General features: G+C 38.5%; 1 protein-coding gene across 4 annotated transcripts; it reads right to left on the reverse strand.

Annotated features, from left to right (window-relative positions):
• Positions 1 to 531: 531 nt before the first annotated feature.
• Positions 532 to 15355, reverse strand: LOC117230738 (epsilon-sarcoglycan). Of its 4 annotated transcripts, none has more exons than XM_033488461.1 (12): positions 15213 to 15355; positions 13472 to 13859; positions 12258 to 12392; positions 10669 to 10808; positions 10122 to 10297; positions 9912 to 10013; positions 5125 to 5299; positions 4801 to 5048; positions 1943 to 2014; positions 1379 to 1522; positions 976 to 1044; positions 532 to 907 (listed from the first exon to the last, which is right to left on the reverse strand). In XM_033488461.1, exons 3-12 carry the CDS (start codon positions 12388 to 12390, stop codon positions 883 to 885), a joined length of 1284 nt encoding a protein of 427 aa, XP_033344352.1. In that variant the 5' UTR covers positions 12391 to 12392; positions 13472 to 13859; positions 15213 to 15355; the 3' UTR covers positions 532 to 882. The 4 variants fall into 4 exon arrangements, with proteins under 4 accessions (XP_033344352.1, XP_033344351.1, XP_033344350.1 ...); XM_033488460.1 differs by having other exon boundaries at positions 15131 to 15355; XM_033488459.1 differs by lacking the exons at positions 13472 to 13859; positions 15213 to 15355 and adding an exon at positions 13238 to 13463.
• Positions 15356 to 15400: the final 45 nt, after the last annotated feature.

Here is a 15400-nt window from a genome sequence, read left to right on the forward strand (position 1 = left end):
TGAAGTATTCAATACTCTGTTTACTAACTAGGGTTAAAGGGTCAGAACAATTAGTTGCCTCTATACATTACCAAGCTCCCATAGCTGGTTATTATATTGCATTTTAATATATCTTATGTATGTATGTATCTATATTTCATTATCGAAATATCATTAAGTATTTATATTATCTAATAATGTAATAGGTTTTTTAAACGTTTTAAGTAATTTATTTTTAAGTAATTAAAAATCTGCATATTGCTTTCCTCATCTAATAAAATACCCTATTTTTTCTTTCCATTTCACAAATTTTGGATTTTAACGCTATTTTCCCAGAATTTTTAAATCTTACTGTTACGAAGCTTGTTTGAAATTTTCAGTTACATAGAAATTTTGTATAGGAGCATAATGTATGTAAATGAAATGCATGAATTCTCGCAAGTTCTTTTTATTTTATGGAAAATTTTGAATAAAAGTACATATTGTAGTTCTATGACTGGGTTATTAAATAAAATGTTTCATCAATTAACATTGCTTGTAGTACCGTTGTACTTAAGATGACTAGCATAAAAACTAGCTAAAACTATGAATATAAATATTAAATATATATATATACATTACTCATAAATAAATATTAAGTTTACATATGTACTAATTAGTGCCATACTAATAGTGAGATTTCTTTGTATAATAGAAGATATGTTGTTACTATCGTAATTTTGTGCAATTTATCGAATCTACGCAATTTTAAACCAATATATGTAATACATGTTACCCATATCAAATTACGAAGCAACAGATAATACGGAGCCAGTTTCAATGATTTTGCGATTCTCCTCGTAGTTACGATTGTAAATCGTTATTAATTCAGCAAAACCACGTTTTTGCTGGCTCCTCGTGTAGTCAGAAATCTGCCCGAATTCCCGCTCTGAAAAATTAATATAATTATACATGTATCAATATCAATAAGAATCAAAGTAAGCATTCGATATTTACAAATTACTTGGTCCAGTATAAGGTGGTGGATTTGGTCGAATGTATGGATTGCAACGTTCGTTGGAAATCCTGGAAATATATATCCATTTCAAGATAGGATTTAGGGCTAACAAAGACTAAAATATAGAATTTGGGGCTAACATATAAGAGCATCCTTAAAATGTGAGTTTCCAGCCAAATAGACTTTTCATTTTATATTCCAAAAGCAATATTTCAAAAAATTTTAACTAATATTATATAACTATATAATAATGTTTATTTAATGTATCATTTTCTTTTACTCGTCGTGCGTTTATACGCAATATTAGTTAAACAATTCTTTTAGATATTGCTTTTGAGACATACAATGAAAAATCTATTTCGTATGTCATTATATTTCTTATCTTAAATTATGAACGAGTACCTAGGGCTTGGTATCAAGGAATCATTAGGGCTGGATGGTTGAGCAGAGAGCGATTTTAAGGTACCCCTTTCGATGGCAGCGTACTGGACCATTTGTATGTTGTTGTTGCTAACTCCTTCCCCCGTCGAAGTTTCCCTTTTTTCGCTGCAAAGCAAACAAGAGGAATGTTACACATATCCATTAAATGAGTTTTTAATATACTCTTATACTGCGTTATGAGATCAAGGAAACGCGCGTTTAATATAGTTATTTGAAATTGTTAGCGTGGATCATATAAGTATACTTTGTACAAACTACTACAACTTTAATTAATAGTTGCGTCGAGTATTTGAAATTATTAGAGCAGATCAAAACGTATCTTTTATTGAAGGTAATACGATTTTAATGAACAGTTGTTAAGAACAAGCTGTTAGTAAGTATTATTAAAGTACGCTATGTTAAGGATAATACTATTTTAGAAAATAGTTGACAAGCGCTAGTAAGAAATTTTATAATAAGACTGATAAGTTCATTAGTATGAATTCATTAGAATGAATCAACCTTCTGAAATTGAGGTACGGATACCTGGTTCTTTGTCTTTTGCCAAGAAAGATGTTAAACAATTCGTAAAAATATTGTTCTGACTCAGGATCGTGCCTATAAAAAAATTTATTGTTCTGTTTACTGGAAGATTCTAACAAATTTTACTTTATTTGCTATCGTACATTTCGTCACGTTTTCTCCGCTCATATAATAAATATAAGAAGAAAATAAATTTATGTTACGACCCAATACCTAATATCGATATGAAGGGGTGTATGATACTGAGAGAAGAGAAGGAACGCTTTTCAGCGATCTACGAGAATCGTGTAAACATCGAACCAATTGATTTATCGTTCGTTTTCAGTAAACTCCACAGATTATCGGAGCATTTTTTGTGAGTCATATCTACGATGACGTGAATGTCCTATTACTGCTTTCACATAACCCGCATTATCTGGAGTTTGATGGCAATTACCTCGATCACGCGCGTGGATCACTAGCTGCGATCTGCGACACCCTTGAATACTAATATGCGGTTTAGATGTTTTGCGATTCCAGGCACGATATTTTTTACGACAATATCCCGACACAACAAAAGATATATCAGAAGTGGAACGAAGAATGGTAATCCTCAACAAAGCCACGTTTGTTATCAATCAAAGAGACTGTTGCATGTAATAAAGAGGCAGTTTCACTTTTTACCAATTCAAGTAAATCAACGAAAACCAACTGAGAGCTTTTCTCTTTCAATAAATGCAATTTAATGATTAGATCTACCTCTTTATTGTTGCGATCTCTTCAACTAAAGATGATTTCCATAAATAAAGGGGTTTTAAATTACTTCAAATCACTTTGTACGAGACTTACGTCAGTTGTGTTCATTAAAGTATCAACTTGTGCACATCTCCGCAGTATAATAATTGCGAACGGTTAGCAATTTTAACAATAATCGTTTGCTAAGAATACATTGTTTCATCATTCGCCGAGTCTGATTGATCATTTGCCTTATCATCGCGTGGCCATTAGGAACTTCGAAACTATGATATACAATTGGACATAAAGTGCGTGAAATGTACTTTACCAAACCTAAATTCAGCCGAGTAAAGGTCATAGGTAGAGAGCAATTGCAGCAAGAAGCGCGAATAATCGGTGACGCGATCGTCAGGGTCATCCGCTTATAAATAGATCCCGTTAGTTTGTGTCTTTATGGCGTTAGATTTTCGCCTATTAGCACGTTCAGTTTCGAACGGAAGTGTTGTCAACACACCGCTAAACGAGGCGATGCGCAACTAATTAACAACAATCTAGTCGACGATTTCCTGATCGATGAAAGCTGATTTAACGAGTAATTCCGTTGCGTCGCGGGTAGATGGTAGATGTCGCGTAAAGAACGATCTCCTTCTCTCTTTCCTTTTTTGTGCTATCACTTACCCGCGCAACACATCCCTTTATCTCGGAACACGCGATTCTCGTAACTGGAGCAAAATAGGTCCATCGTGACTTCCCCATGATAATAGAATCAGTGCGATATATTTAGAGTTCTTCGTTATGTCAAAAGAATTCTTCTTAAAGGACAGTTTTTACACGTCGAAGAAAAACGAACCGGAAAGTGGAACGCCATTGCAGAAAGGTAAGTTTCTATCACTGGAAAATTATTTGAAAATGATTTGTTCGATCTTAACGCTACATGGTCAGATACTGACAGGGCCAAATCGGAGAAAACGTGTCCCGACAACAATGCGTCAACGGAAAACTTACTTTCCCTGAAGTCTCTAAAGTACGTAGTTGAAACGATTAAACGTTATTTTTCATCTTCATTTCAAATAGAATTTGTCCAAGCCTGCTGTGTATATAGCTTGCACGCTTTTATTGCATTAGCGACGCACATCACGTACCAAGTACGTGTGTTCTTCTTGCCCCGAATGATTCCGTGGCTTGACATACAATGATTAACCGTGGCTGAGAGCTCGTTGGAGCAACGATACGCGCCATTGGTATACTTCAACGATAAGTGAACTGTGTACATAATAATCGATGTACGCCACGAAGCACAGGTCGCGATATACTGAACCTTTTTCTATTTATACTCGTCACTGCTACAACGTGCACGCTCCAGCGAAAAATCGCTTGTTTCTTTCTGCTTAAAAACATCTCGTTAACGCTGGCTCGCGCGAATTCTCCTTATTTATCGAACCCGTTACGCAAATATTCGCGTACACCACCGTTGAAAATTTCCCTGTCTCTTTCACTTTTTATCCTTTGACCTTTGCATCTAAAGCAAAATGTAACTAATGATTGATGGAATAATTGACATAGCTATTCAAATATGTTTGATCGGTTGATCTCCGTGCATAAGAAACGATACTTACGGAATATACGAATGTACACGCGTGGTTCGTGCTTATCGGGCACGCGATTCGCCGTGGCCGTATTTTCGATCGTACCGTCCAGCACGTTACTACTTGACCAGATATCGTAGCTGTTTATGAATGAAACCAGTCGTAGTAGCAGCCCCCTCTAACTGCTCTTGGCGCCCCTACCACTTATGCTCGTTGCTCGCACAACTATACGTCGGAACTTATTTCTCGAGCACGTGCTTCGTATAGAATTACAAATATTTCAGCCGACATTCCTCCGATATACAGCCCGCGTTTCCATCGATCTCGCCAAAAACGAAAGAGCATGAATATCGAGCTTTTGACTATCCAGATTTTGAATGTAGAGTTCACGGGAAAAGCCGGTGATCCTAACCACTTCTTTCCCGTATCTCCTTATCTGAATGATTTATTCATTCTTAAATAAGAAATTTATTTTCATACTCGTCTAAAGAATATTTTTTAATTTTTATACTTGTTGCGGTCCAAATTTTCTTATCATCTTCAACAATGAGAAGATCTTACATTTTTTCTCTGTCGAGGCACAGCACCGTGCTCAATAAAGCGGCCAATACAAGGAGCAGGATCGCCGGGACGAAGATCGTGGTTGCAATTTCTTCGAAGTAACTTCTCGTGGGAATATTAGCTTTGGTCGACCTGGCCCAACGCCACTCCGTGTGCTCGGAAATACCAGACGCTGGTAAATCCAATACGTTCATGCTCGGTCCTCGTCTCGCGCTTTCGTGCTGCAAACTCTGTTGTTCCTGCTCGACCTGAGATACACGTTCGTCATCTCATGAATTTCTGACGGGTCACGTAGGTTGTCCAATTACAATAAACGAAACTTACCAGTCTGAACGAGCACCAATCCAGCGCAAATTCCGCCTCTCTGAAAAGCCGCTCGACGCTGGTCCTCTTAAAATCTCGAGGACAAAACGGTAATTTCCATAGAGGTTTCACTTCTTCCTGGAGTTCGTTCAGCTCTTGCGAGAATGGCATTGAACTTCCTAGTCTTATGACGACTCTGGCACGAGAAGAAAAGAGTACACGTTTTATTGCTGGTTGAAATGGAATTTCCTATGAACGTCAGACGTCTGTGTCTGGACGCTTTTAGTTGGACGTAGCGTCCACAAGCAGAGATTTGTTACTTTCGTTGTGTCTATCGGTCTTAAACATACAAACAACTGTACTTTCTGTTAATTTCTTAATTTTACTACCGCAATGATTTTACATCAAGCACGCGATTAACGTTCAATTCTCAAGGGACAAGACAACTTGCCGCTTATTCACAAATTCATTTATTTTAGTTAAAATAATTAGAAGATAGTAACATTCAAGGGAAGTTTAGTGTTTTAATTAACATCGTCAGCTTTCTGTACTTTTCAATTTATAGACTTGATCAATGTGGCTTTTGAACAGCTCATAGCGTATGTACATCGTCAGATTGGCTCCAAATCTTATCGATACGATCGTGTCAGCGTTACAGTGCTAATGAAATGTCAAAATGTTTTATATAACACATACGACACATACACAGAACTTATGTACAATAATGTCCAAATACTTTCGTGAATCAGTCTATTTGATTACTCTGACACATTCGTCAGAACGACATGTCATCAGAACACACGTCCACCGTAATCGTAATGCACCGCGACTATATGACGTCAAGGATGATTTTAAGTCTTTTTACATTTCCTCGGTTAACCACCTGCGACGTTTGTGTACGTGTTCCACGACACGTCGTACACTTAGCGTTTCAAATTGCGTCACAACTTTCTTAGCTATGCATAGCTTCCCGTTATCCGTTATCTCGGTCAAAAGTCGGGGATAGTCCCGCCTGCTAACAGCAGTAATTTCCATACATCGCAATCGGCCGATGATCCCCAAGACACCGCAATACGCTTTTAATTAAGATCAAATTTCCTGTTTACTATTTAAATTAAAAGACTGTTTTTCATGAATCGTCGTTCGGCCGTCGTCTCGCGATCGATGAAAGCTAACGATTCAATATCAAAGAAACAAAGATTTTCCTTTGCCACCTATTTTATAGGAAGGATTTTCTCGAAAATGTTCTCTTTTCCCTTGCACGGCACGTAACCGTGCACGAGCTTACATCGCGCTATCTAATATAAACGAGCGTTCGAGAAGAATCCGGTCGACCGAAACGAGTCCAGATAGACCGTTGTACGATCTTTTTCGAAGAAGTGTTACAGCAGCTCAAAAATCGACAATGTTTCGAAATATTTAATATAGGTATTACTATAAACTTGCTTCGATAGTTGGTAGTAACAGCGTAAAAATATGCCGACCGCACAGAGCTAATTTTGTGGAATAGCGTGCACTTGTGTGTTTCTCTTCTGTGGTCTTCACATACTACAATCTGAAAAAACTACTCGCACTAGATTCGCCAACCTCGACGCACGACGCGTGACAAGATGCGCTCGTATTTTACAAAACACGATAAAACGATGCAGAATGATTCTTTGACCGCATTCGTTTACATAATTCTCTTATAGGAAGGATGTCAATGACGAACTTTCACCGCGGTGCATTGCTGCATTATGCAGCGGGAGGCATGGCGCGGTTGACGTCTAAGCTAAGGTTGAGACTTGAGAGTACGATGGAGGAGAGCAGTAAGCAGGCCGGAAGCCATTCAGTTAGCTCGAGCGAGCGCGCTAACGATGTCGCGGCGCACTTACGTTACCAACCTACTTAAACGGCTATGATACAGCTGATACAACATTAAACTCGCGCGATTAATCTACGCCGTTTCGTAGCCTCCACCAACCACGTTCGTTTATCCGTATGTTCTTTCATAAATGTGTATACGTGTGTATGTACTGTTATTGAATAAGCGAGTGATCGAGTGATTGGCAGCGCGGGAAGGACACGTTTTGTAAGTGACTGGCTGCTTCAGGGAATCGACGAAATGCAACGTTGAATCTATGATGCGATCCCAACTAATCGACTCGATTCATTTTCCACTTGCACGAGCTTCGAATGCGATTTGAAGATTCGTAAGTGTTTCCTGATATATTATGAGAATCTTGACGCGTCACGTGTACGAGCTGTTGAAAGAAAATTATTTATAAGGTGTGATTCTAAACATTAAGACAATGAAGAGAGTTTACGTAGAAAAATCTCGTTCCAGGCTTATCTTTCGATTTAAAATACGCTGGAAATACGCTGATAGCTATGTAGAAATACAGATCAGCCGACCAGCTGACAAACGTTTCTTTCCATTTCACTCAGATGTTTCTCAGTACGAGGTAAATGAACGAAATCGAACGAAGAACACGCGGAGAAGGTATGTCACATCACGCTTTTTGTTCCTCGCACGAGAGCCACATTCAAATTATTAAATATCTTATTTACTAGCAGAATAGTTTTTATTATTTACCGTCAGAACTGTCTTTCTCTTGGAAATATTCACGTCAAAAGTAATTGATTTCGAAAATTACTAGCGTATTTTTAGCGTAAAATTAAGTTGATGTTTACATTACACCTTACAAATATCATCCATTTCCTTTAACACGTTGTAGGAAGTTGTCCCTTGGATAATTGCACGTAGCTTTGCGATTATGACCAAAAATCTCTTTGTTTGCGTGAGATAAAAATACGGAAATGATACCGCAATGAACGAGAAGCGATAGAGGCTTAGCGGTTACTCGAGTAATTGATCAGAAATAAATAAATGATTATTTTACGACGAAGCAAGTAGCGGTTGTTATTTATTTGCGACAACGTGCAAGATAACTAGGATTTAACGAGAACATGGAGAGAATAAAGAGACGATGACAGTGACATGTAAACTTCTTGGAAATCATCACCGATTGTCATAGCGATAAGGCGCTTCCTCGCAATTCACGTTTTAATTCGAACGAACGAGCTCGTTTAGTTTTCCACGTATAGTAACTCGCACCAATATTCGAACACCATGCGTGTGAGACATTATTCTTGTATATATAGATTCAGATTTTGAAACTTGTTACAGAAATCAGAAATGGGCAGATAATTTCTATATTCGACAAAGATACAGTTTATCACGAGGCTATAAACGCTAACTAAACGTCATAAGCAATTTTTTCCAGTGTAAAGTTGTGTAAAAGAACCAGTATACAAAGGGGCAGCGATAAAAAGGAAAATATTCATCAAATCCTTGAAATATCTTTTTATAATATCAAAAAACAGAAATATATTATGTAAATTGACTGAAAGGACATTGCAAATGAAACGTCGTGTTAACACGACGTCGGATTTTAATGGCATAATAAAATTTAGAATCAACGAATTATGGCCATTAATGCATTATTCTCCTATAATTCTCTTACAAGTAACGCGGACAAGTTTTTTCTACACCGAATCTCGCACGAACGCGTGTCTCTCTAATAATTTGAATGAATTATCATGTCTTTTTATAAGATCTGCAAGTGTCCTAATACTTATGTATGGAAGTGTATATATTTACGACAAAAGATCATATAACGAATTGAACTGGCCAAACAAAATCAGTTGCAATTTGAAGTAGTTACGCAATAGCCTATTGAAAATGCGAATATCTGATGGGACGGTCTTTCAAATGCTACCATAGATGAGTATCTCTAATGACGCGTGCATTTTTCATAGCGGCGGACTATAGAAGATTTTCCTTGGATCGAGCATAATGTTTGCCGTCACGATAACAACATTGAACGATATGCAGTGGCAAAGGAAGTGGCAATTACCCATTTGAAAAAAAATCGGAGGATGTGTGGGACGCGCGTCACAATGTTGTTTTCCGTTGATCGGGCGATTATACGTCAGCGATATCGAAGCGAGCACGCTGAATCCCATTGACTTGTTCGATAATCATCATGATGGCGACGGTAACGCAATCGCGTAAACGTTTCGTGACGAAATCTTGCAATTCGGCTTGATGCAGACGAGCGAGTTTCAACAGTCCACTGGATTATATAGGGAAATACATGCATTTCGTATTAGTATTAGTGGAAACAAAAGTCGCGGCTCAGTATTCAAAGGCCACGGAAAACATTACGAGTCTATTTTTATTAATTTTTATTAATTTCCTGACTTTGATGTCACTTGGTGGCTAACATACACAAAGACAATTTTTATTACCTTCGAAGATACGTGTCTTTAAGATAAATGACGAATCTATGAAAGTTTGTAAATAATCGTTTTTTAAATTTCTGATATCGCAGAAAAATATATACGGTAGCTAGAAAAAATATTGGCACATTGTTAAGTGATTAGATCAAAGTATATTGAATTTCCTATCATTTAAGGGCACTTTGATATCACTGCAACGAGATAAATATAAAAAATAAATTAAGAGCGCTTTACTAAAAAACAAGAGTATGTACCAATACATTTTCCTGTAAAATATATAAAATATTCAAAGTATAGTGCTTCTTATAATATAATACTCAACGGGTAAAATAAATTTTCCACCAAGGATCATTTTAGTTATATTCTCAAGGATATGAATCTCCATAGAAATCCGCGATTTGTTACATATATAATAATTAATGTTGCATGCTCGCTGCGGAAACGTGCGAAGAAAAATCGTTCGTCTGCATCTGGCTTTAGTTTCTCCTTCGTCGAAAATTGTTCGCTTTTCAAAGAAAACTCACCCTTCACCTTCGCTCGGTTTCAGAGGCAAACGAGCGCCGAGTTCGACGGCGGACGCTAGAAAAGTCACGTACAAGTCCATCGCGTTTTTCCACAATCTCTTTCTGTAAATAAAAAAAAAGGAAAGGGAAAGCTTGATCAGGCGCTTCATAGAACGTATTGGAAACAGTATAGTACCGAGGCTCGTCTTTCCTTGAGTTTTATCGACAAACCTAAATATATCGAGGAGCTCTTCGGTTCTATTGCGGTCGAACATGTCCTCCACGTTTAAATTATCGATCTTTAAATGGACCTCGTACTTGGTCAGGTTTTCCTTTTCAAGGACGTTCATATCCAGAACCTTATATCTGGTTTCGTAAGTGTGTTTGTTCAGACCTACGATCTCCAGCTGAAAATCATCGGTAATACTTTTACTGCCACCGGTATATAGTATTTCTTCGACTAAATATTTACCCAGGACAAGCTAAAAGGGATAAGATGAAAGGACAAGTTCATGCGACAACGATTGAACAATGAGGCTTAAAAACATATTTCACGTTCAATAGTATTACTTCGTGCGATGTACCTGATATAACGTAAATCAATTTTTATCTGAATAAATTCTTACTCACGTTGAAATCAATTTATTCGGACAACGATTAGTAATAAAATTAGACGCAAATTTCGATGAAAGAAAAGTATATTAAACTTGAAGGTAACATGATTGAATAACAGCGAAAGTTTGAAACACGTGTCTGACATTTCTCCGCTGTGAATCACCTGGAAGTATTTGCGATCCTTGGGTGCGACACCGTACAAGAAGCCGCGATGATCCCTTTTGCTGTACGTGTAATGAATCCAGGAAGGAAGATCAGGCGCATTTAGCAACGAGGGCTGATACGAAAACTGGTCGGATCGTGCTGAAACGAGGAACGAATCGTACGATTTGTTAGTCATTCGGAAATATCTGTGGGTTAAAGTGCCTACTCGGCTTTCATAGCCTCTGAATAATTCGATTCCCAGTAATCGCGCGCACAATGTGCTCATCCTCGATCGGACAAATCGCACTTTCCGGGAAGGGACGCGGGAAACACTTCGATTCTTATGAATAGTATGACTAAATGGTGAATCATAAAAATGGACCACAAATGAAATTTACTAAATTCGGCAATTTAGTAAAATGATGACTCATTAGGATGTCCTCAGGCTACCAATATTTGTTAATATTTCAAAGTTCTTTAAAAGGATCAATATGTATTGTCAATACAATATTATAATATTATATCTTAATATCATAATGTTAATATTATAATGTTAATGTTATAATGTTAATATTATAATGACATTGACAACTTTGAAATATTCACAATATTATTCACTGTCTGAAGGCATCTTTAATTTATAGATTCCGATTTCGCAATAAATTTAATCATCAAACTTATTAATTCTGAGAATGTAGTTTTAAGATTCTTTTAGTTCCAAAGTTTGATTATTTTCGCAACGTTTTAGAGCTAAATATTTTAATGGATTATTACCAGAAACTTTCTGAATTCACTGTGAATCTCATTATGTATCTTATGCAATACATACATATTGTGTATCCATTTGCATTAGATATAAATACAATAGCCCATTTTTTTCAGCAAATTATGACCTACTGTCTTTCACTCTTTGTACTACTTTTATATTGCTCTTTGAAAAGCTCTATTATTTCTGATGGCCTGGGATGGCTTTCATCAGATACATTCTTTATTTATCATGACACACTACAACTATCTTTTTGAGCTGATAGAATAAAGTTTCTTTTGTGATTTTAATAAAGATTTAAATAAATCGACATGTTTTTCTCTTATTATATATTAATATTGTCTTTTTATGCTCATAATTTGCTAACAGTTCACTATGATTAAGCTTCGACATTTTGAAATTCTTCTTTCCTACTTGTATCTTATAAAGATTTAATAATTTTCACTGATAAACCAAGGGATGTCTCGAGTCGCTAAATTTCGTCTCTGTCTTGGTGTGCTCCGTACAGGTCGCGATTCTCCGATGACGTCGCGCTAAAAAGTACCGATACACACGTGACAACGCCAGCTGTGAGGTCACAACACGATATTCGGTGTTTCCGAGGCCGTGATTCGATTGCTATTCGAAACAAGACACGAATGACGCGCGTTAACTTTCAGCTGATGAACCAAGTTAACGGGTGTACGACCGAAAACTGCTTTCTGTTCGCTTGGCCCTCTTCGAGCCGGTTATTTCTGTATGCTCGTCGTTTCACGGTTCCTGCGCGTAACCGTAACAGCGCAATATAAACGCTATGCAAACTCTCATCGGTGTCATTGTTCGCGATCGAGTAACCTTCTTACCGTCGCCGCTCCAGTCGAAAGTCTCTGGTCTGATCGGAATGACGAACACCTCTGTCATTAAGATGCTCTCGGCGTTCGCGAAGGCCGTCATCAACGACAACGCTACTACGAACGATAGCATGACCATGGCCATATCTGAAAAGTGACAATAAACGACACCCGCTTATTAACCCATTAAGAACCACGCAATTAAATAATGCGTGAAAGTTACGTGTAAATGAAGTTGTTTCGCGAAAGAATTATGCAAAATGCGCCAGAATAATAGACGTGTTACAGAAGTCCATTGTAAACCAGAGGTATAAGAAGAAGTTCTTTCGTAAGAAAAAAAATATATAGAGTTTATCATAGTGTCATAAACTATTTGAATTTCTTCAAACTTGATAGAATTCTAGGACCTAATGGAAGAATGTAATGAAATAAATATCGATCCAATTCTTGGAATTGTTTTCCATAGTCACGATATAAATTTGATAGAATTCGCTAATGTTAAACGACTAAGAGGAAATTACAAATGAAACATTGCATTAATGTAAAGCTGACTCTCAGTGGGTTAACATTAACGCGAAACCGACTTTCCATTCACTCGGATCATATTGTTTAGGATTAAAATTTTACAAGCTCGTAACAATACATAGAGCAAATATATATCTGCGTGTTCTATTATTTTTTTCGCAACTCATCTTATATTGTTAAAAGATTTCTATAAGCGTTCAAATACTTTTGTGTGTCGCTGTATGTGACTACGTACATTCAAATTTTCAAAACCCCGACTTACGCTATTATGATTCTCAGCCCTCTTATACTCTATACGACGATCATCGGTGTGTGACACCACGTGAACGGAAAATCTTTTATCGATCACCAGTGCCAGATACCGCGTTGACCGTGTTAACAACCAATGGACAGTCGAATCAAATATCGATACTCGATTCTCTGAATACCACAACCCCTTCCACCCCTCGATCTTTCCTCATAATCACGCGCAATTGCGGTCGTCGATGGTGTCATCGATCCTCTCTGTGTTCCTCTCTCTTCCCAACATCCAATGAATTTTCAAAGGTAGAACGTGGAAAACAGAGATTTCGGTTTCTCGAGAATATCGTGCCCGTTATCGACAATTGGTCGATTCGGGAGGCGCGGACGTTCGCGATGAAAATAGACGTGATAATTTCGTGATCTGGCCGTGGACAACAAACGAATCGCAAGAATCTTACGAGAGGGGAGCACGCTGACGGCGCGGCGGATCGGCTTACGGGACGTAAACTGGCTGTCGCCTCGCGGTGTTGATACTCTAGCGGAGCGGGCGTCACGCACCGTCGACGAGCAGGTTAACGCGATGCAAGTGCAGCGTCAGGTCGAAAACCGAATCGTACGCTGCGACACACCGCGTTTGTTCTAACTCTGTGTTCGTATGATAATTGCTGGGAACGCCACACGTCGAGCGGTAATTAACCGAACGTCTCCTCTTTCTCCGTTCTCCTGACTTCGTTTCTTCTTCGTAGTTAAACGCACACGCTTCGTTGATCCGACGAACGCGCCTCGATTCGTCTTCTGACGTCGGTTCTCTGTTCTATCCATGCATTCGAACAGCATTCGAGATCCCTAAAAAGAAAAGAAAATTGAGAAGAAAAAAAAAAAAAAGATAAAAGGTGTAAGCGTAAACGGAGCATAAGAGCGCGTGCGTTTCGCCCTTCTCATGCGCAGCTGGAACATCGTTTCCGACAATCGTTCTCAGGAGCGTACAAGTCGTATGCGCATCGCTTTGCGTTTCACTCTCACAATCTCTCGAATTTTTTCCCCCGGTTTTTTGATTTATTTTCTCACTGCGAGATTCTTGAGATATACCAGGCTTTCCAAAGTTTCATATTTGTTGCATGATAATGTTAAGAAGCTTGAATAAATGAAATGGGACTTTCCAGCTGCGCGATATCATAGAATTGCAGATTTCCAGCGACGTTCACAGCCTGCAGCATCGAGTCGCGCGCACGCGTACCCTTATCTGAACTTCCGTCCCGTTGATTATCGCGACGCTTTTAACAATTCTCGATAACTGAACACGCGTACCACAGAGCAAAGGACTGCCAGAAAACGAAGCGAAACAATTACAAATTTATCGATCGCGCGGAACTCGCGCCAATTGGTTTCGACTAATTATACATCGTTTACTTCTTCAAAGTTTTCGGTCACGGATTAATTCTGTAATCGCTTGATTGTAATCGATCGTTTAGTCTACCGTGCGAAACGAAAATCACGGTTCTCTCCATTAAAGAATCGATAGACCACTACATCATACGTGAGAATGACGGAATTTCTTCCGGTTAAATCGTGAGGAAATATTCGAATAAACCGGTTGCTCGATCCGCGTGTAATCTAGATCAGGCGGATTCACGAGATCGGAGATCCGGAATCGCGGCGAGGTTCGACCAGTTTCTCGAAAGCTTCTAAAGAGACGAGTGATTTCTTATAAGCGTAGGCGTTATATGGTGTAGAGTTAAGCCTAGTCCAGACTGACAGATTGCTAGTATTAGGACACCTATTGCTTACATTCGCTGAAAAAACCCAATAAATTCTACTTAATTTAATATTTTAATTTATTATAAGGCATTTATAATAAATAGCATTCGATCTATAGCAAGTATCAGTGTCTCGATACTCATGGTTAAGCCTAATATGTATGTACACTGTCTGCTGACGATCGAACGATATCGCCAGGCACAACGTACATGCACTTTTTTGTGGATTTTTCAACGCATGTGGATTGATACTACACATGTTTATGGATAACTGTCTCTCAATCTGCATTAGACTTAACATAGCACAGAGCAGCGTGTCGACGAACGGGAAGACCAAGAGTGAATCGCGGAAGTACAGACGAAGAAATAGTAACGTGGTTGCGTCGCTTAGACGTCGGGGCCCGGCGTTTCCACTCGCGCAGCGTTTACGTTTGTGACTTACGTTACGGCACTGCCTATTGACGTCTGCAGTAGGCGTGGTTTCGCTCTGGCCGATAGAGGGATATATTTACCGCACACACAACTTTTCCCTCTGGTGCGCGAACGAGCCTCGCGTTATTCGATTAATAATGTGTATTTGCAGTGCGAGGTTTGATGCGACCGGTGCACGGCGCGAAACCGTGGCCACTC

This window comes from Bombus vosnesenskii, unplaced genomic scaffold (genome assembly GCF_011952255.1).
Source record: "Bombus vosnesenskii isolate JDL3184/JDL3185 unplaced genomic scaffold, Bvos_JDL3184-5_v1.1 scf7180000013267, whole genome shotgun sequence".
NCBI lineage: Eukaryota > Metazoa > Arthropoda > Insecta > Hymenoptera > Apidae > Bombus > Bombus vosnesenskii.